The sequence below is a fragment of the Callionymus lyra genome, chromosome 15 (genome assembly GCF_982586985.1).
Source record: "Callionymus lyra chromosome 15, fCalLyr1.hap1.1, whole genome shotgun sequence".
Classification (NCBI taxonomy): domain Eukaryota; kingdom Metazoa; phylum Chordata; class Actinopteri; order Syngnathiformes; family Callionymidae; genus Callionymus; species Callionymus lyra.
The window spans coordinates 22,391,271-22,414,530 of NC_141832.1; the positions used below are offsets into that span (position 1 = coordinate 22,391,271).

General features: G+C 35.2%; 2 protein-coding genes across 4 annotated transcripts in view; both read right to left on the reverse strand.

Moving 5' to 3' along the window:
- Positions 1–493: 493 nt before the first annotated feature.
- stard3 (StAR related lipid transfer domain containing 3) lies at positions 494–14,444 on the reverse strand. Of its 3 annotated transcripts, none has more exons than XM_087808469.1 (15): positions 14,373–14,444; positions 12,850–13,064; positions 12,201–12,281; positions 11,982–12,059; positions 11,851–11,904; positions 11,552–11,669; positions 11,383–11,484; positions 8,013–8,068; positions 7,854–7,946; positions 5,952–6,014; positions 4,113–4,208; positions 3,957–4,036; positions 3,793–3,897; positions 3,607–3,700; positions 494–2,567 (listed from the first exon to the last, which is right to left on the reverse strand). In XM_087808469.1, the coding sequence occupies exons 2-15, from the start codon at positions 13,060–13,062 to the stop codon at positions 2,445–2,447; spliced, it is 1,356 nt and encodes a 451-aa protein (XP_087664595.1). In that variant the 5' UTR covers positions 13,063–13,064; positions 14,373–14,444; the 3' UTR covers positions 494–2,444. The 3 variants fall into 3 exon arrangements, with proteins under 3 accessions (XP_087664595.1, XP_087664598.1, XP_087664596.1); XM_087808472.1 differs by lacking the exon at positions 14,373–14,444 and adding an exon at positions 14,230–14,316; XM_087808470.1 differs by lacking the exon at positions 14,373–14,444 and adding an exon at positions 13,989–14,188.
- A 2,357-nt stretch (positions 14,445–16,801) lies between these two features.
- Positions 16,802–23,260, reverse strand: part of ppp1r1b (protein phosphatase 1, regulatory (inhibitor) subunit 1B) — a 28,659-nt gene continuing 22,200 nt past the window's right edge. Inside the window, exons 4-5 of the mRNA XM_087808473.1 lie at positions 20,470–20,595; positions 16,802–18,454 (exon numbers count right to left, since the gene is read on the reverse strand). Of these exons, the coding sequence (XP_087664599.1) occupies positions 18,300–18,454; positions 20,470–20,595 (281 nt within the window). The 3' untranslated portion in view covers positions 16,802–18,299. The remainder of the gene's footprint in view (positions 18,455–20,469; positions 20,596–23,260) is intronic.

The window sequence follows — 23,260 nt, forward strand, 5'->3', positions numbered from 1 at the left end:
GAAGAACAAAAAATCACAAGAAATAAAAATCTATTTAACAAGTTATTTGTAGATCCTTATTAGTAACAAAATAACACAATAATCACGACACCATTATAATGTGTAAACATGAATAGAGCAAGAGCCTATTATAGTTACATCTAATACAACTAATATTAGTCCTTAGCTTTGGAGGAAAAAAAAATTGGCCGTGAAATGTTTAAATTCAAAGGGTCTACAGGCTTCAAACTAATGTACCAACAACTGTATCATGCCGTTAACAAGGTTGCTTAAACTTATCCACTTAAACAGTGCACGGAAAATTCTTGAAGCTCTAACAAAGTTACTTCTTTATCTGGAACACATGCCTATACTTTGTCGAGGGTCATAATCGGAGAGAATGTCCTCAAACTCAGTCGCAATTCGATCAGACGTCAGACGACCCTTTCAGGCGATACAGGGAGTAAACATTCGCTCAAGGTTTTCACCTCCATAGGTTCTCACGACTGGTGGATTTGTATGAAATAAAACTTTATTTATCTGTCATACCTTACAGCAGAAAGTAATGCATTACAGTAACATGTTCATTTAGTGATGGTCTGATGAAGCTTCATGAAACAGTGTCATGTTGTTTAGAGGTCAGTAGGTGGCGCCATCAGTTTAAAGATTATGTGATGTTTCATTAGAACAGTTGTTCAATACAAAGGAAAATAGTGCAGAGACCGCCATCTAGTGGACTCTGAAAGTAATGACACTGCTTCATGAAGCTTCATCACTACTATAAACCCTCCACTATTTTTAAAAAGTCTAACATTTCTTTATCAAAATAACAAGTGAGCAGAATCATTGATTCAGTTTATTTTATAAGACATGAACAGTATCAGGTCCTCACACGAAACAACACTTTAAATGAACAATAAATGTTGAAAGAAAAAAGGCACAGAGTTGATCGTCCATATTTACAGAGAGCATGTCTGAACTGTGAGTCGACCAGGACCAGAAATATAAAATCAAAAATGTTTGGATGGTGCCGGTCACCACTGGAACGTCAGTCATCAATATGTCGTTCGGTGGCGGCTATTGTAAGTAAACACACGACTTCAGTGGCAGCTTTTGTCACAAGCTTGGTCAGTGTTTTTTGCACACAGTTAGCTGATGTCCGGTGGCTGGTAGTTTAAACCTCTGCCACAAACATACACGTCTTCAGGATTACCAGACAAAAGTCCACCGTTAATACTTGCTGGTTTCAGTTCTTTCTTTTATTTCGATCACAGATTAGTTAATCCAGCATCTTTAAGGGTTTTTGAAAATGTTCTGATCTTTTTTTGGACCAAATTGTAAACAAATGTTTGTTAATTTAAATATAACTATTCAGCAGTGCGTCCATTACTTTATTGGACGAGACAAACAAATTTGATTTAATTATTTTACTCACATATTTCTGAACCTCAGACACACATCAACACTAATGTTGGGAAACTACAGGCTAGTTTAAAAAAAATGTAGTTGCCTTGAATGATTGTTTTTATGTTGCAGAGTCAAATATCATCTGGTGTTTCTTGGCACTTGCGAGTCAAAATGGACGACAAGTTAACGCCTCAAACGAAGGCAACACCAACAGCACCATTACGTTATTTTTTAAAGAAAGATTTTTGGATTCAAAAAGCCACAAACGAACATTTGAAAAAGGCACAGTGACGGTTAAGCCTTCACTGAACTACTGAAGGTCAAGTATGTTGTAAAAGATTCATCAATTTAGCATTCGTTTTCTATTTATGGAAGAAAACAAAAACAAAAAAACAAGCCATCGTCAAGTGGTGTTGGCGGTAGGATCCAAGCACGACAGTTTTACAGTGTGTTAGTGGTTTTTAACTTATGAAGATTAATATGTTGTGTCAGAACGATGGCGGTGATGTTAAACATACGAAGCGTTAAAGTGTGAGCAGGCGGTGATTCGTGGTTTAGTTTAACGACAAGATTCATAGACAAGTACTGCGACAGTTCTTTAAGAACCAACAAGGCACATTTAAACATTTCATCGGAATCAATTTGGCCGAGATTTTTTTCAAGGATAGTTTAACCATTTCTCTCAACAGCTGAAGGGTTTTGTGAGGGGGGGGGGGGGGGGGGGGGGGGGGGGCGGGGCAACAGTTGGAAAGTGTGAGGAGGTAAAAAAGAAAAAAGGGAACAAGTTTAAAAACAAGTGGATGTGTGAAGACAGTAAGGCTCAGTGAGTCGGCTGCATAAAACCCTGTGTAACAAACCAAAGACTTCATTCGTAAACTGTCCTGTGCACGGTCGCCCTCGTGCACACCATACAATCGACGTTCATAACAACAGTCGTTTCAGTGTCTGGGATCTGGAAGGTTCCTTCATTTAGTGATAGTGGGGGGGGGAAAAAACGCATCACAGAAAAATGACTCCTGCGGCGACCGGTTCCCTCAAAACAACAAACCAGTGATGGTTCACAGGTGGTGGTGGGTGTGCAGCGACGGCCGCAGGTCGGCCACGCGCTGGCGTAAGTGCGACATGAACTCGAACATGGTGGCGGCCAGACTCTGGTGGATGAGGTAGCGAGGGAGTCGACCCTGGAAAGAATCACGTCGTGTTTTTACATCTTTGAAATTAAATCAATGAGAAATAACTGCCACTTAAACTTAAATATTGGGTTTCCTGCTTTTACACAATATAAATAGTGTTAAATATAAGCTAAGGAACAAAGATTAAATGTATTATACAGTACAATTATACAGTGAATTCTAATAAGATCAGAACTGAAGTACAAGGACATTTGTTTGGAATAAGATATTAAAAAAGAGAGTTTGGAGAGTCTTAAATGTGTCCCCCCCCCCAGAAGGTAAGGTAAGGTAAAACTTTAGTGATCCCTCAGGAGGTCTCCTTGGGAAATTGTTTTTTTTCTGATAGCCACAGAAAATTCAGCAATTTTTCATAAAATAAGAACAAGAACAAAGAGAAACAAAGAGAAAGAAGAAGATGATACAAGTCTAAAAATAAAGATAAAGAACATAGATCAAAGAAAAACAACAAATACAAAGGATACAAAGACTAACATAGAACAGAACATCATGATACTTTTACTCCACTCCTGCCCCCGAACTCAGAATTGTACCATTTAATAAGGTAAGGTAAGGTAAGGTAAAACTTTATTGATCCCTCAGGAGGTCTCCTTTGGGAAATTGTTTAATAGCCCGAGGAATGAATGAGTCCTTGAGTCCATTAGTGTTGCACCTGGGAAGGAGCATTCGTGCACCCATTCTGCTTCTCTGCTCACTGATGACAGTGTTGAGAGGATGACGGTCATCATCCATGATGGACAGTAGTTTGTTCAATGATCTCCTCTCAGCAACTGTCACCAGTGAGTCCAGCTTCATTCCAACCACAGAACCAGCCTTTCTGATCAACCTGTCCAACCTGTTGACACTCCTCTTGGACACATTTCCACCCCAACACACAACACCATAGAACAGAACACTGGCCACTACAGACTGGTAGAACATGCAGAGGAGCTTCTTAGAACAATAAAAAGAATAGTTTTGTGAGAAATGTTCTTCACTCTCTCCTTGAATTACTTTCAGAATATTCTCGGACAAAACTACCGTGTCTCACCTTTAAGTCAGTGTTGAGAACCCAGATGAAGGTGCATATGGACGGATTATTGGTCGACTTGAGGACCACGAATCCACCAGGACCGTTCTCACCGCTGCGGCGGAGAAGAGTGGAGAGAAGGAAGGTGAACGTTTTGGAAGAAGAACATTTGTGAATTCAATAAAACGGGATTGATTTGAGTCGTACCGAACAAAGCGACCGCTTGGAGGTTTGGCGTCGTGGATGGTCGCCATGCCAGCAGACATGTAGCAATCCCGCGTACGCTCAACACGCCGCACGTTCACGAAATCCCTGGAAAATACACATTTGAGATTAAATGGATTAACGGTATTTTCAGAAGCATTTGTTACCGAGCGGAGACGACTCCTCCTGCTGCCCCTGACGACACGTCGTACGACACCATGGTGTTGTCGTCCACTCTCTGCAGGATCTGGACCGCGAGTAAAGACGAGGGTCTTTAGAGTCGACCACAAAAAAAAATAAGGGCCACAAGGACAAACGTTCACCTGGCAGAACGAGACCGTTTTGTTCCACAGCACCATCTTCTCCGGCTGCAGAATGACCTCTTGGTAGACGAGTTCAGGAGAACATTGCATCAACGCCTGGTTTCAAAAAGTAAAAGTTAAAAATCAAAGACAAACAGGAGCAGAACTAAAATACACAGATCAAGAACCAAGATCTTTTCCAAATGTGTCTCATCCCAAAATAGTATTTCCATCTCCTGCAGCGTTCATCACTACTCTTTACACAGCGGTCAGAAACTCTGTGCGCATGTCTGTCTGATCTTAATGTCTTATAGACTCTTCAAGACTCAAAGTCTGGAAAAAATGTCTCTAGAATCAGCATATAGACCACTGACCTCTCGCTGAACTTGATCAGGTCAAGGGAAAAGGGGAAAAACTGGGGCAGAATACCTTTACCATTTTGATGAAATTAGAAAAATATGCAAAATCAGGAAGACTTCCAGAATTTCAACTCCTTTTTTTTAATTATAGGGGAAAAGAAGACCCCCCCCCATGTTAATTTAAATAGATGAAATTGAAATTGTATTAAATTATATTTTTATATTTATAATTCTTGTCAGAGTTTTAGGAGGCATTTAGTTTTCAAATGTTTTTTTTTTATATCATACTTGTAAATGTTTGTTCTTTCTTTTTCAGTATTTCCTTTTTACCCCCTTTACTTCACCTTTATTTTTGCTAACACTTTATAATTTAGAAGTATTTACCACATTGGATTTCTAAATGTACTAAAGTCAAATTATCCAAAGACAGTTCTCTTTGTTTCACAAATTAAACAACCAAGTACCTTAAAGTGTAATTTACAGTCCAAACAAAACAAGTACATTTTACTAAAATATAATATTATTATTAAAAGAATAAACGTCAACATTGGCACAACTTTTTTATTAACCTAATATTGAGGCATTTTTGTCATGAGGCATTTTCCCCCCTTCTTTGAAATCAGATAAGCCTTAATTGACACAGATATGGCAACTATCAGTTTGTAAGAGTCTGGCTTCAAATATTTTATCATGAAAATCGATTTAGTTGTTCGTACATGCAGCTGCTTTCATGCGATAGTTGAAAATCGATGGAAAAAAACCAAGTGAAGCTCATGTGGAAATCAGCAGACTGGTTCTGGTAAACTAGTCATCGGCGTCAATACAGCAGAACAGTGACGAGGAAATTTTATAAACTCATAAAAGCTAACTGTTGCCAACTGCTAACGAGTCTGTAAGACTAAATAGATTAATATAGTTTGGATGAATGATTTTTTCTTTTCTTTTCTGTACAACATGAACTTATATTTCAACTTTAAAGCACATGGAGACAATTAGGTCGAATAAACTTAATAATAATAAACAAAAACAAAACAAAAATACTTCCTACTTAAGTTCGTCCCATGACTTTATTGACATCAAGTAAAACTCAAATTTCATCAAAAATGTTTTTAACAAATACTGCTCTAGTTTCTTCAAAATATTTGCCCCCTTCCTGATTCAATTTGTTTAAATACACGACTTACAAAAAGTGCTGACATGACACTTCCTTTATAAGATCGCACCTTTAAAGTCCAAATAGTTTTTTTTATTACCATTCATGAGACATAAAGTACGTTTTTTTTTCACGAATCTATGACATTTTTCGGGTAATTCTAAACTAACTGTAGACTCAGCACTGGATTTGTGTTACTGAAGTACATTTAAAATGTCAAATGTATATGTATAAACAGCCTGGACATTATCCACAGACAAAGTAGAGAATCAACAGACTCTGCCCTCTAGCGGTGGGCACATGCTGCAGCGCCATAGAAAAGGAGACGTGCAGAGTCTCACGTCTTACCTTAAGGATGAAAGTCTTCCCATGGAAGGGGATCTCCAGAGTGTAGACAGAGTCTCCCATTTCCTGACGTGACAGAAAGATCTGGTTAGTTTTAACCAGCATAAATCATTGATGACTAAAATCAAAGTTGAACCAAAAACATATTTTTATCTTATTGAATACAATAACTGATGTCATTATTATGATATACTCATTATTGATGACATTATTCAGATTAATTGAATTATGGGAACTTGCATCAGTCCTTTGTTTGTTCCTAGTTTTAGAGAAAATAATGTGGCTCAGCCTTTGTTGATGCTGGAACATTTATTATTGGAACATTTGAAATATGATTTTTTTTATAGGTTTTCTGATCTAAAATATTTTAAATGTGTTGTTCTTGAATAAAAAATAGAAAACGTATAAACTTATATTTAATTTAATAGACTAGAGCATGAGTGTCAAATTCAAATCACACAAGAGGCCGTGTCAGTGAAGGTTCTCATTCATCCAGGTCATGGTTATCCTAGAGGTTCAAAAGCGAGTCAACTGGACTGTGTAAAGTGTTAGGAAGACGTTTCGCTTCTCATCCAAGGAGCTTCTTCTGTTCCAGATGAACAGAAGAAGCTCCAAACAAAACAAAATGTATATTTATCCTACAGGAAGAAGGAGCATAATTTTGATATTGCCGTTTTATTCTTTGAGGATCAATTTATCTTTAACATCTCAGTGTCAATTGTCCAAACAAATTCCAGTTTCACTCACATTGTTGACCTCCATGATCAATTGCCTTATCTTATCTTAAATAACTACATACCTTATAGGTCAGCACATCAACATGAACATCAATCTACGTTGATTTTGAGCCGACCATCTGACTGGCCACATAAAATGACTTGATTAATGTTGATTAATGATAATAAAATGTATTGTTTTTGAGAACATTCACTCATTTTTAATGAAATTACTATGTTAACAGGTTCATTAAAAACAAGTGAGGGTTATACTTGTGTTTATAGGGGACATGAAGTCCAACTGTTTAATAACAATGTTTCTCAACATATAAACAATTCATTTTGTTATTTTGCCATGCATGGTCCAAAAAAATCATCAACCCTTGTGTAATCTCTGGGGACCCAGAGACAACAAAAGGGATACCAAAAACACTTTGGGTCACCTTGACCCTGAGATAACACAAGGTTTGAAAGATACATAGAATTGAAAAAGCAACAAGTCCCAAAATATGATGGTGAACTTCAACCCTTCAGGCAACACATGAACTCACCACCATCAGTAAACAGTAGTTCACTATATGTATAAATGCAAGTTTTTTTTAATTTTATAAATTCAATATTTTATAATTCATAGACTGTTATATTAATTATTATCTAGTGGCACTATTATACAAAGATTTGTATATTGAATTTAACAGGCTACAAATAAAAAACAAGTTTAGAAAATATATTCTTTTTATTTATTGAAATTAGAATATCAAATTATATGTGTAAAATAAAATGTTTTTATTGTTAAAATATTCAATTTTATTCAAACAACTATTAAAAGGAAAAAATCCAGCCGTTCAAAATAGAAATAATGGAATTCAATTATAATAAAAAAAGAAAGAGAAATTCAATCACTCAATATTCTGCTGGCACTCACACACTTCCATACACATGTATCAACAACACCCACAGATGCTGCTGTGAACAATGTGTTGTTGTCTGACAAGTCCATATTTCAAATGTTTTTGGAATTAATGTCCTCCAGGCTGAAGAGAAAAAGGACCCGGAGATCAATGTTAGCGCAAAGTTTAGAAGCTACATCTGTCAAACTACATTCTGACCCAACAATTTGTCGGAAAGGATCTTTTTATTCATTAGAATCAAATCCAGTTTGAGTTCATGTATATGTGAAAACACTTACGTTGTTCTTGTCAAACTTCCAGTTCTCCTCTTGAGTGAGGATTTGTTCCACCACAGACATGGCCTCGCGACCCTGGCGGACGTATTCCTTCTCCTGCAGGGACAGAAGAAAACCATTAGGATGAACGAGTGTGAACAACAGTCGGCAGGCGTCAGGTACCTGAGCTGTGACAGCACGGCGACCCAGACCTTCCTCATCGAGATCTTCCTCTGAGCCTGTGAGTTGAAAACTTTATTATTATAAAGGCAGGAAATTAGAATGTTCGAGAAATTATTTGCAGTAAAAGGAATCAAAGAATGATCATTTACATGGCAACACCATCAAGGTATTCCTCTTCTCTACAAGGACGCATTATAATAACTTGATAAAGAGATTTAATATTTAAAGTCATAATAAGTCGATTCATTTATTCTTCAATTACTGTTCAACAATTTAACGGTTTCTGTTTGGAAATATTCTTCTGGTAACATCAGTATAACAGTATAATTAAGTACAATATACAGTACAATTATTTTAATGTGTTAAAGTACAGAATCTTATATAGACCTAATGTTCTATTTGATTTATATAATCTGATTATTTAGACAAAAGAAATACATCATTGACTTTATGAAGACACATTTTTCTTATATCAATATAAACCTGTTGATCTGTTAATGATCCACAATAATGAATTTAAATTTTAAAAAAAACTCATGTTGATTGTTAAAATAAAAATGTATCTCACTGCATCAATTACAAATAACTTTTTAGTAGAAACCTAAATATAATAACAACAATAATAGATTGTATTTGTATTTCACTTTACATTTGGTCAACGAATCTGAAAGTGCTAGGTAGTTCTAAAAACAGGATGAAGACATTACAATCAAAATAAAGACATTAAAAACCACAGTAAATAAAAAAAGACGTTTTTGAGGAGCAATGTTTTTAACATCTACTGAAAGTTCAGATAAAACCATGTCTTTATTCTTTTTTTGCACCGTTTTATCCATCTAATCATCCATCCATCTCCATCTCTATTTTATCTCCATCTCCATCTATAAATAAATTTTATTTTAAGCTTAAGACTTAAAAAGGTTGTGGGCTACTGTCAGATCATAGGAGGAGGAAACCAAAACCTGTACAAGGAAAGAAGGAGCCGAGTTGAAACAACATTCTACTATGTCAAAATTGAATAGAATTTCTGTATGTAAAATTAAAAATGAAAAGTGTGCCGAGGCTTGTCAAGTTAATCCTGAAATTTTAGGGATCTTCAAATACAAATAATAACAAACAACCCCTTTATCTATATGTTTTAATTCTTACAATAACGTATTCAGCCTTTATAACAGATAAAGTGCAACAAATTATTCAATTTCCCCTTTGATTTCACACCCATAACCACGGATTGGTTGTGCAACACTCTGGTCAGAGTTAACTGAAACAGGCTTCATGATCTTTGGCTCTGTGATAAAAATATCTGTGATCACATGAGGAAGCTGGTGCAGAAGAATGTGGTTTCGCTGACAAACAACTGAGCCTGAGAGACACACAGAGATCCTTTGAGTCTACAGTCAGGTGGAACCAGACAATTTCCAAAATTAGCAACAATGCTTGTAACAAAAATCATGAACTACAAACTCTGATTCTTCTTAATAAAAACCTTAAATGAAACCAATTCATGCATGTAATTAACATGTTTAAAAAATGATTGACATGTTTGGTTTGAATATTGGCAGAGAACAGTATTATTAGAACTATTAATGCCATTATATATTGTGATATTTACGGTGCCCTGGAGGCTACATGAATACATGTTTTCTTTATCTGGAGATAATTGTATCTCATGAAATTCACGTCCAGTGTTATTTTGACAAACTAGTCTTTTTTTTTTTAAATCACTTAGTAAATGTTCATATCAAAACACCAGTGCAGCGAAATTCAGTATAAACAATAAACACACGTTCCATCTAAAACTATTATTAACAAAGTCATTACTGCGAACCTCCACAAGATGGCGCCAAGCCATAGAGTACCATTTTAAAGGCAATTGAAAAAGGAACCAAAAAATGCTTCCTAGAAATCCATAGACAAACACGTGACATTCTAACTCAAGATGGTTTCAACATCACAGCAAACAATTATTACAGGAATAACATGTTAGCTAATGTCTGTAGACTCTTCCGCTAGTCACACTTAGAGAGAAACATTGTTTAAAACAGCAGATCTCTGTTTCGTTTTCCCTGTCTGGCTACATTTGTATGAACTCTCAAGTGAAAGAGCCACCCCAGTAAATATTTAGTTTTACTTCATAAACTTATTCAAGTGTTTGGCATATTGAGATAGAAATTCAGAATGTTTTAAGTGACATACATATAATAAAGGAATGTTTTTGCAATATATCCATGATCCCTGTATCTTTATTATTAGTGCTATTACGGGTTAACTATTTTTTTTTAGACATGTATTGCGAGGTATCTGGTTTATAGTCACCGCATGTGTGTTAAACAGTTAAAATTCAATAATGATAAACGCACTATTCCTAGAGAATTACATTCAACAGCTTCCCCAGGATCAGATACAGTTGTAATATTAATGAGGTAATATAGTCAGAATCAAATAGTTTGACTCAAACAAATCATCTTTTAGATTTATTCAATTCAAATCTTCATTCTCAACCAGACTTTGCAACAGCTGCAGTATTTAGTAGTGACGGGTTGATGAGGCCTCGTGATGCTCATCAGTCGTTAGAGCCGAATCATGATGCAGTATCATAATTCTGAAAGGCCACTAGATGGCACTCTTCATTTTGATATACAGGTCTGAAACATGGCATCATTTTTTTTAACTGAGAATGCTGATTTCCTTTTTACATATTTAAAGAAATATTTTAGTGTAATACATTTTAAATCTTTTTAGAACCTGAACCCAAACTAAAATGGGCACCAAATGTGGGTCCATTTTAAAATAAAAATGTCAATAATCTTATAACATTGAACAATTTTTTTTTAACATTTTTTAAATCATATACGATTTAAAATGTTATATATACTTTTTAATAACCGTTACCGACTCCAAATATAGCACCCATAAAGACAATGTTTGAAGTACCTGTAAACCTTACAATACTAATGCACATGCTTCCTAAATAATTGTATGTAATATTTCATGCATTATTTAGCGGACTGTTTTTAATACATCTTCAAATACATTGGGCAACAAATTCACTAATGAAAGGACCATTTTGCATTGTTAAAATGTCATGTTTTTTTGACAGAAACTTTATTTTAAACTTCCGTTACCATGGTGTTTGTATCTTAATGTTATGTTTGGATAATTATCTATAAAATGTAAATCCTAATCACAATATTCTTAACACAAATAGTGCTTTTACTTCATGTTGTGCAGTCGGCAGGTATTTTAAAAACCACTCGAAATACATTGTCGTCCCAAATAACCATAACTCATATTTGTATTGGTTAACATGGGGAATTTTTAGCTTTCAGTTTTAGAATTGAGCCAAATAATGCGCTTTATAAATGGCTACCTGCTACTGATTCAGGCGGTGAGTAGAATTGTCCATCTGAAGTGGCTCGAGGGTAGATCATGGGCGCACGTTCACAGGCCGCATGCACTGCAGCTAGGTAGGCTTCAATCAAAAAAAAATGGAGAGTTAGGGGATCTTAAATTACACTAGAACATGACTTGTCCCTCACCTCTCTCGTCGTCAGCCTCTTGGGTGAGAACTTTAAAGTCCAAAAACCACGTCTCAAGCCAGGCCACCACAAATGAAGTGATTGGCAATACATAACCAAAGGCATTCTGGGATAAGAGCTGCGTGGAGAGAAAACAATTACAGGATGTGAAACGCACAATAACAATCCAAATAAAAGAAGAAGCAGGATCTGTTATTACTTCCTCATCGTAAAGTCCAACAGTAAAGTAGAGCAGAGGAATAGTTTCAGTCATAAACTAGTATAAATCATTAAAAACAAAAGCTAACACAGTGACTCACATTTGATTCAATAACTTTGGTGACAAGGAACACACTGGTCACCAGGGTGGTCACCTGAGGAGGAAAGATGCATTTATGTTACATTTCTAACAACGAGTCAACTGGCGGTGAAACTTAAAGAGCTTTCTTACCGCAATGACCCACCAGTGCTTCAACCGAAATGCAGCGTAACCAATTTGAAGGCACAGGAATCGGAACAAGGCCAGCAGCTGCGGGAGACAATATTAGCATAACAATCGTTTGCTACCGACTTGTAAACAATGTCAGGCGACAGAACTTGCTTGCTAACTTTGCTGGAAAACAGTAAGTCAAACAACAAGAGGACATAATTGATGTATAAATCCACTCACAAAAATGTCAAAGAAGGAAGACTGGAAGCTGTAATGGATGACCTCCTTTGTTAGACTGTCCCAGATTCCATTGCTTGAGATCTTCAAGAGGACAAGAGTTTATTTCAGTTTTATACGGTTAATCTGTGGTTGATGATTGAAGGAAAGCAGAGGTAAAGTTTAAACACAAATTAAAGCAAACAAGAGCTTGTGATGAAAGCAGGGGGTGAATATAGCTCTTGTGTAAAGAGTCCAAGTCGTTGCAGACGATTCACACAATTGGCAGTTTTAATCTGGGCGATCAACTGAAGTTTGATTTTGGTTAAATTTAGGTATATATTTTAAGTTCCTCACAGGAACTGTCATCTTTGTTTAGCTCATGTAGCCAGTAAATACTTTCTTTCCACTTCTCTCTTAAAGCAGAACCAAGCGAGCATTAAAATGGTATTAATCAGGTTTATGTTGACTCTGGGACATAATTCACTTTTAAATGTGAACTTCATTTCAAGAACAATATCCCAAAACAAATCATGTTTTGTAATCCAAACTGTATGGGTTTGACACCAGATATTTCTTCTGTACAATAAATTCTAAAATCATAAAATCTGTTTGTGTCAAAGCCAAGTTCAAGTTGATATTTTGTATATCGAAACCTGACTCTAGTACTTACATTCAACTCAATGATCCACAGAAGGGAGATGAAGAGGAGATCAAACGTCACGAACAGACAAAAGGTGCGACGGACATCAGAGATGACCCTTCGCTCGGCAAGCGGCACCAGAAAATATGGGGACGGCAAGGAGAGGGACGTGGAGTAGGAAGCGTTGAGGGAGGCGATGGCCGGGAGGCTGCCCCCGATCTCCCCGTAGTCTCCACCCGGCATTCCTGAATTTTAAAGAGCAGGTCTTAGTCTTGTTTTGTTTTCATTTACATTTTTAAAGCATCCTTTAGTTAAAGCATGTTTGTGCAACAAAAAAAAAGCACATGTAGGCCAGACAATGGCCTTCAGAATTCAACTTAATAACTGGATTCATTAAAAAGACTCTTAAAACGATGAAAAACCTATTTTATGATTTCATCAAGAGGATGATTTAAGGATCAAAGCTTTAAAACAAAAACTCAGTAAATTCTGATAGTTTTCTTTGAACATCAGCACAATATTCTGCAACACCTTTACCCCACAAACTGAAAACCACAAACTGCATCAACATCCTCTGTAACTTAACCACGATACATTTAGCAGCCCGGCATGCACACTTGATCACATACAATAGCACCGCAATAATTAAAAGACACATAACAACACTAGCAATAAAAGATTCTGATTCTTATCTCTAAAAGGTGTGTTGATGGGTTGTCCTTTCACTTTCATGAGCTCAACACTACATTTACAACTTTGTTCCAGCATAGCGATGACATGATTGTACTATTTAGGCAATATGTCAGCACTTTTTACAATAGAAATAAAATCACTTATACGTCATTCCTCTAAGTTAGAGAATTCAATACTGACCAATTGTATCATTTCCACTGCATTGATAAATGCCTTTAAATCTTTAAATCTACTTTACTCACACAGCACATGTAGTTATATGTAAGAATAAATAATGAAACATAATGAACTAAAATGCAACAGTGAATGTAAACAATTATTAATAAGGATTAATTGACTGAAAAGCTTGATTTTCATTCACTCAACTCGGTGTTTTATTGTTACATCAGCAAAGACAGGACATGTATCTGCCTCTTGCTCTACGTGTTTGTTTGTATTGTGACAAACAGGTTTTGAAACTTTCCAATGTTGTTTACCTTCAGTGGTCTCACTTGGCTGAAACGAAAACAACTGTCACTTGTGCTTGCCTCGGGCAAGCTAACTGGCTAACTCACTCAAAGAACACGGCGAAAATGTACAAAAATATCTTCCTGGTGAAGTTTAAAATACATTATCAGCGATGTTTGTTAGCATAATGCTACAATGCTAAAATAAAATGTCGTGCACACGTCGCTGCTAAATAAGTATCGTTTCCAAAGAATCCTCTTCCTAGGTTACCGTTTCAGTCCGAGACGAAAGAGGCCTCCTTAGAAGTAGTCCACTCTTTTGAAAATACGCGCACTGTATATATATCAAAACACGTAAACATTACAATGAATTTAAACATTTTAAAAGTATAAAAAAATAGCACATTGACTCACTTGTTTTACCGCATCATCGTCGCACAGCTGTTCTTCCGGGATGACTACCAAAGACTACTGTAGCATCAAGATGACAACCTTCTTCACACCAAGATAAATGCAACCACGTGATGGTAACTGTACCTGCTAGTGTGCTCACGTCGTTCTTTCGTTTAAGAAATGACACAAAAACTATTTAGGTTTCTATGTTAAGGTTTCCCCTTCTTTTTGATTTGTGAAAGGAAAGCAACATATGGAATATAAAGCGACGGTATAAATGTTTTGTTTGATTTACAGTAGATAAAATCCTACAAGATTTCACCGGTAGAACAAATCAATACAATTCTATCACATGAACAAAAGTTACTTCTCTAAATAACATGTGACCACAAGAATTCCAACTTCTGCTTTCACTCCTTTGGGGTTTTGGGACCTGACATTTAACTTTACAACCTTGAACAAAACCACACCATGTTTGTCTTCACTTATTTAGATCCACAACAACAATATTTTTGAATTATGGAATTATTATAATATTACACACAAAGTATGCAACAAAGTGACAAATATTTCAAGAAACTTTGTGGCTAGGGATGCCAGAAAAAAAAATTGATCCCATTAGTGTCAAGATGGCTCATATCACTTTAAGATTAATGTTTATAATGTGATGAATAAATACTCCTTGATTGAAAAAAGATGAACGAGAAAGGCTAGAACTTAAATTTCAAAGAAATCTGTGGAATTCTCTCATTATTTATGCTTTAAATGTATGCTTTTAAATTATTTATTCTTTAAATAGTCTCTGCATACTAGTTTCCTGGATGTCAATTTATCTTCTTAATGAATTTGGGATTGTGCAGGATTTTACTGTGATACCTGTCGGTTGGTAAACAGGTACCCATAAATATTAGTTTTCTTTTGACATCTAATCATATATATTTTTTAAAGCTTTAGGTGTTTTTTTTTAACCTTTATAAACCAAATGTATAAGTTAAGTATGGGCTTAATTTGCTACCAATGCCGTTGCTGTTGTTATAAGGAAACTTGATGTTGTTTTGAAGTTATTACTTGATAAAGTTCTCCCCCGTCTGAAATCTCAGCGAACAAGAGGTTTCAAGAGCGAAATCCATTGTGACTAATAATGGCTTCACTGCTCCTCCAGCTGTAATCATGCCCTGTTTTGTTTATAGAACGAGTCCCTTGGAGGTGGAGACTTCTGAGATTGATGATGTGCTGTGACAAACCTTGGTGCTTGTCGAATCACAGCAGAGTGGGTGTGGTTATGGTAAACAAGATTTCATCTCCCCAAAAAAAGTGTTTTCATTGGGTGGAGCTTAAGCACATTTTGTTATGTAAATATATATTTATTTTAAAAAGTTTTGAACAAAAAGACATACTGATGAGTACAATAGAGGTCCAAGACATATTTAAAAGAAACCTAAATCAACACTAGTTGCCTTTTAATTAAACATTCTGAGGGCTCCAGAAAACGTTCACTTTACCATCATATATCTTTCTTTATTTAAGATTAATAATGACGCACAGTGACAAAATTTGACATTTGACTAATCATGGCAGAGTGGGTGTGGTTATGGTAAACTAGATTTTATCCCCAGAAAAACAGTGTTTTCAGTGGGCGAGGCTTAAACACAATAGAGGTCCAAGCTCTATTTAAGAGACGCTTAAATCAACTCATTCGTCGCCCAATAAACACACACTAAGTGAAGTTAAAAATGGAAAAAAAATCTAAAAATAAATTTCCAGACCTGTCACATCTCTTATTCTGCTGAGTAAAAGTATAGTCCTCCAGTTGGTCTTCAACATATATAAAGTGGAGATGATAAAACCATGTGAAAAACATGTCCAAAAAAACTCCAGAAGCCTTTAAAGTAGTTTAGCTGTACTGTATTGTAAAGGTCTAAAAAGAAGATAACTATCTTTTACAAGAAGGTATGGTTGTCGTTTACTTTCTCCCTGTTAGCAAAATAACTCAGTACACATGAAAATATTTTCAAAATTTGAAAATATAGTGTTCTTCAAGTCCATGTGGATCTAAGATACACTGTCAATAGATGAATACTGTAGAAGCCTGAACAACTCTTCTACTCATTTACAAGCCGGTAATAAAATATTACTGAGCTCATTTTTGTCATGTTGCAGATTCATTGATTCATTCATATATTTTCTACTGCTGAGTCCCTTAACATTTATTAAATATCAACCTCTGACATCACTTCAGTTGAAGCTGTTGAAGTCACAAATCACTCAAAATCATTAAAACAACTTTATTTGTAAAATGAGTTTTTGTACATTTTCTCATGTGACATTTGGTTGATGTTGTCACTTCCTTCCTTGTCTGCAGTAGCAGAGTTGCATCTGTGCATCGAGACTTCAGAAAGTAAGATGAGAAAGACACACACACACACACACACACACACACACTGAATAAATCAAAGGAGAAGGTATTTATTATAATATTGCAAAGTTGTTCACTTGAAAACAAACACGTCACATTTTAAAACAAGTGAATGGAAAAAGAAAGAGAGCAAAGAAGACAGTTACCGGTTCACACTTGTCTTAGCTTCAGATGATTTTATTCAAAGGAGGGATTTGATGAGGGAAGTCCACACACACACACGCACACACACACACACTTACACACATAAGTGAGCAATTTTGGAAACAATTATAATTTCTACAGCAGATCAGGCAGGAAAAGTAATTAATTCCTTTGATCTTTTCTCTGAGATTAGATGAAAAAAAAAGAAAAAATCAAATTTGATAAAAGAATAATACAAATTATAAAATAATAGAGCGAGCAGAGCTTATCAACAGAAAATAAAATCTCATTTTAGTCTTGAAATTGTGTCACACTGTTCAATAAAAAGAGCTGAGTCAGAGGACTGATTGGAACAAAACCTGACAGACACGACAGCAGGTGAATCGATGAATAAAGCTGGTTGACAAATGTTAATATATGTTTCTTAAATTTACAAGGACTCCCAAAATATATTTAATAATAACATTGTTTTTTGTTACACACGAGGTAGCGTCTATTTGCCCTTTTTTTTTTTTTTAACTTTGAAAAGCAGTTAAATCTGTTTATTGTTGAATATTTAATAAAGTTGTGAAAATAAACACAAGCTTGAACAGTTGAATGTTTACCAAAATAATAATTAATTTGTTGACTTAATAATCAAAAAATGTAACCTTATTTCAGGGGTTGTTAAACCTAAACATTTAAAATTAAAATTATTATTGAATTTTAAAACCTTTTTTTAAACTATAATTGTTTTTAATTTAATTTAAATATTTAATATAGTTATTACTCGAATGAACCATGGCTACGAACTCCATCAAAATGAGTTTTGGTTTAAATAGGCATAACAAGTCGAACGAGTTGGCCTTTGAATCTTGTTTCTCCTGTTTAAAAAATAAACTATTCGAGGTGTGCTGACAGTATAAAAATAGACTGGAGTGTCATTACACATAGCGACCACTAGGCTTCAGTAGATACCCATTTATTACACGTTCAGCAAACAGCTCTAGCTCAGCGTTAGATAGATTTAAAAAAGACATTGAAGCCCTTCTGAAAATATATGTGATCTTTTTTTAGGAGTTTGCAGACACCAGAACATGGAGGGAGGACTGGACTTTGAAAGGTCAGAGGTCACAGTGACTTTTGTACTCCTTGAAAAAGTGGAGTACTTTAACCGTTATCTCCTCATCAGTCCTGACCTTGCGATTCTCTCAGCATTATTATTGTCATATGATTGTTTTGTCTAACCACCCGCTCATTATATGGCAGCCATTCAGTCAGACAATGTCTTCATTCAGTTTTTCAAATATTTTCAAGGGAAAAAAAATACACCTCCACTCTCAAAAGCAGTTCCTTCTAACGTTACATTGCCCCCCCAGAATCTAGAACTGTCTCGCTCTTCCTGTCCCTCAGTTACTGCCACGAATGTTCTCCTCTGTCGGCTCCTTCACGGTGTCCTCCTCCTGCTCCTCCGCCTCCTGCTGTGAGGCCTGGGTTGGCTTTTCCGTCTCCCTGACGCTGGAGAACCTGTCCGACTCCTCAGTGGCGGCTGTCTCTTGGTGATCTGAGGAGACAAACACATGTCATGCCACATCTGTTGAATTTGTGCTTGGAATTCCATCTGATATTCCTTTTTTTTTGACGATTTTGAATGAGTGTTTTTTAAGCTGATGATTCAGAGAATGTATCATTTTAATGGAGGCGGCAATAAGTCAAAAGCCCAGTTTTTCTGTTAAGTCAAAACAAAGCAACAGATGATCAGAACGATCTGACATCCTTTTTTTTTCTCATGTGAGGCAATGGCGATTAAAAAGTCATCATTTCACTTGTGTTTATCTTAATTAAAGATGGGTATGTTTGTTGTTTTCACGTTAAACTGTCTCTTAACTCTTGATGATATTGTGGAAGTCATTTAAAAACAGAGTATTACTAAATAAAAAAAATCACTGACAACTATTAGAGAAGTCACAACACTTGATGTGTTATTGATGCAGTTATGGTTAGTGGTCTCAGTGATGTTCTAATGAAACATCACATCATGTTTAAACTGATGGCGCCACCTGCTGACCTCTAAACAACATGACACTGCTTCATAAAGCAAAAGACACTTAAAAATACAAAGCCATGCAGTAGTTTGTGTGGTTAGGTCTGTAAAGATCTTTAGGGTCATAGCCTACTTGGACTTAAGAATGTTTTTAGAAACCAGAAAAATCATAAATAAGATCTGTTTTTGGGCTGTAAATAAGTTTTACAAGAGGCCTTTTAGGTTATTGTAGCTAGGTAAGGGTTTAAGAAATTCTATTTTTACAGTTTTTAATGCAAATTTCACCATTTAAACATTTCATAAATCAAATTTTGCAATATGTGAAAGTTGTGTGTAACTTAACTATCATAACCTGCTGTATAATCGTGATATATGCAGTTTACTTTCACTTAAGGTCAATGTAATGTTATTTATTTGGCACTCTGTCATGTACAAAATTGGTTTTATAGTATTTTTTTTACCAACATCAATAAACTAAAAATACTGTAATAATGTGTCTGTGACATCATGGTTTATTAATGCACCACGGTTTTGAAAGGGATCAAACCAGAACCATTCAACTCAAGGTTAGCATGGCTAGTAAGCACTAACTTGTCAGTCAAAATATCGTAATAGTTGTTTTTGTAAATTTAGGAAAACTGATAAAAGAAGAAGAATAAGAAGTTCAGTGTCTGTTCAGTGAGATCACGAAATATGATAATAATTCCACACATTTCTACGAGTAATAAAGTCACTTATCACATTTCTACAGAGAGAAGAATAAGCTTTTTATGATTGTGGAATTTATTTTTATATTCATTTTTAGTTCTAAATGAGCTGCTGCCAAGTTTACAAATGTAATTTTTAAAATACGTATTTCCTTTGAAATTAAATTTAAAATTAACTTGAAATTCATGCAAAACAAAAAAGCATGAAGCCCATCAATTATATATGGAAGCATGATTATGAAAAAAATATATATTGTGCCTCAAACTTGTTGCCTGAATTAATTTCAGCCACTTTAACATGAAAAAAAATATTTTATTGAATATTTTAAACTAACATAAACACATACTGTGTTACTGCATTACTGAATTTTTAAGACATTTGAAAATTAGATTTGAGGCATTTCTATACCAAATAATGCCTGTAATATTTTTTTTTTTTTTTTTTTTTTACAGAAAAGACTGTAGATAAAGTGAAATAGATAATATTTAATAAACGGCTATATTTTAACACATTGATTAAGAAAATATTAAAAACCAAGTTTCAGATAAATATAGATTCATGTGATATATGTGTGTTGTTGTGTCATCCACTGCCATATTTCTTCTGAAACTAATTTGTATCTCTAACCATAAATGAAACAAGGCTGACAAATTAAATCTAAAAAAAAATAGAATCTGACATCTTGTTTATCATCTGAATCATTAATATCATGAATAAATGTTGGACAGATGTTGAAGATTCAAGATGCGTGTTATTTCTCGATAAAGTAGACAGAGACATCCGAGCGGTTTCTCCTCCCAGACGACGGAGCATCCCTCTCCTCTCACCGGCAGCTTTGGCGGGAGCTGGAACTTCTTCCTTCTCTCCCTGCCAGTTGTCCTCGTCCTCCTCGCCTTCCAGAGGAGGACACACACCTAGATGCTTCATCTGTGCTTCAGCCATCATCTGCACAGCTACACACACACACACACACACACACAGACGGGGAGACAGCCACACAAACACAGGGACAGACACAAGGACAGAGGGACACGTTGTTGTGGTTTCACCATGCTTCAACACCGTCGATCTTATTAAAGTCTCACATAGGAGGGGGGTTTGAATGTGCGCCAGGCAGGCAGGAAGCCAATTAAGCACATGCACAGACAGACAAGCAGGGAACAGCAAAACGCTGTCTGGTTTTTACAGTAAAGACTCTGCTGTTGTCTTCACTCCCATCTGTTTGCTTGCTCCCTCGCCTCTCCTGCGCTGTGGGCTTTTGCCTCCCAATGCTGACTCACTATCACCTCTCTCTCTCTCTTTCATATCTCTCTCTCTCTCACACACACTCTTTCTCTCCTTTTCTATCTCTTTCTCTCACACACACACTCTCTCTCTCACACACACTCTTTCTCCCTATATAAATATATTCTATACAGGTGTTATTGAGCTCATAAATATATTATCAATAATAAGTTGTTAAAAGTTTCAATACACGGCGTTTTCTTTTTTTTATATATATATTTATTTTGTTGTGATTTTACTGTACTTAAAACATATAATTTTTCTTGTAATGTGAAAAAAATCACCAGGATGAGTGTCGTATACTTTAACAGTATAATACTATGGTAAGTGTATTTTGTGTTTAGTCTATTTTACGTTGATGAAAATGTACTAATGTGTCGTACTTTAACATTTTGGGTCAGTTTCCTGAAGGACATTAATAATATTCTACCATGTCCTGAAAGTGCCACATAGACTAATCACTGCGCATTGTGATAAAAAAAGTTTCATTTTGTGTATTCAAACAATGTTATTGGTTCGTTGATTCTCTGAGACTCTGTGTTTGTCTCTGTGTTATCTTGACCTTTTAAGTATATATATTTATTGGGTATCGTTTTGATTGTTTAAGCGCTTTGGGACCCTGGTCTAGAAAACCGTCTACAAATATAAATTACTTAATTACTTACTACTTACTATTCTTCTAACAAAAAAAAAAGTATCATTTTTAAGCTGCCGTTTCCTTAAGTGACATCACTGTAAGCTGATGACATCACTACATTTTTCTTTGTTTTGACAATGTTTTAAAAAGGTACCATTCATCTTCACCTCGCCATCTTTTATTAAATAACGGATCTAAAAAATGCAATGTAAAGTTAATTTAAGTAAGTAATTAATATTTATTTATATAGCGCTTTTCGAGACCAGGGTCACAAAGCGCTTAAACAATCAAAACAATACTCAAAAAATTACATACTTTAAAGATCAAGATAATACTGAGAACAACACAGGAGTTTGAGAAATTCAAGGAAAAGCAAACGTGGATTGTTATTAAAAACAGTTTTGTCGGTCAGAATTTACCTTTGTGTTATCTCAGGGTCAAGGTGACCCGAAGGCCCGAAAACAAATGAGTGTCAAGGTGAACGACTTCCACTACTGCGTATGTATTTATGGAAAACATGAAGCTTGACCCAGAGACAACACAAGGGATACCACAAATACGTTTGTTTTCAGTCCTTCTGGTCACCTTGACCTTGAGGTAACACAAGGGTTAAAAACATAGCCAGTACAAACAACAAGAATGTGTCTGGTTTTAAGATACAATAGGGATTTTGCTATTATTATTTCAAACGCTTGTATTATATATAACATAATAAAATTGAATTATAATAATAATTTAAAAGGCTTTAGTGGACTTCTTACAATATCTTTCAATGGCCACAGTTAGTGAGGTGAAAAAAATGTGATTCTGGAATCAGAAGACACAGACCAGTGGTAACAGAATCAAAGGAAAAACAATATTTCAAAAGTCATTTCACAATATTTATACTGTCATCATCACCTTTAGATGGTTGGAGGTATCCTATCATTGCATGACCTCCACTAATCTGCAGCTGCTGCCAGATCTACTCCTGGAGCCAACAGCAGTGTTGATACATCAGCAGCTTTACTTTATCACACTTTCGACTTTGATTAACAAGTAAAATTTTGTTTTAACTTTCTTTCAAGCAATGTGTAAAACAATTGCTTGTCATTGTTAGAACGTTTGTACCAAAACCCTTCTTTTTTTCAACTTTTTGCAAGGGATCATTTCAATTCCTGCCCATAAATGTTTATCACTTCATTTCAAAGGATGATTGACCAATAACTAAACGTAATTTAGATGTTTATTGTGTTGTTTATGTTAATAGCTATTATATCAATGATATATAATATAATTTAAAAGTTGAAATTGCAATACATACTGCACCGAAAGACAATCCAATCCAAGTTTAAATCAGAATGTTTGTCATATACAATTCAATAGTTTGAATATATTGTGTTTGTACAGCACACTGCAATTAAATGATCAAATTATATCAATTATTTAATACAATATAGAAACTTCATTAAATTATTTATTTAAACATCCATTTTACCTATGTTAATGGTGTTATGTGATGTTTTATTTCATTGTCTTTCCATAAAAAACAAAAGAACCTAAAAAAGATTCTCCTATTCAATTAAGTCTTCTTCAAGGTTTTTTTTTCTAAAATGTAGCTGCTTGGCAGGGGTATGCTCTGTCTCAATGCTTTTCTAATCTGTTTGACTGTTAGTTAATTGTATCTTTTATCTCGCATGTTTTTTATAATTAAACAT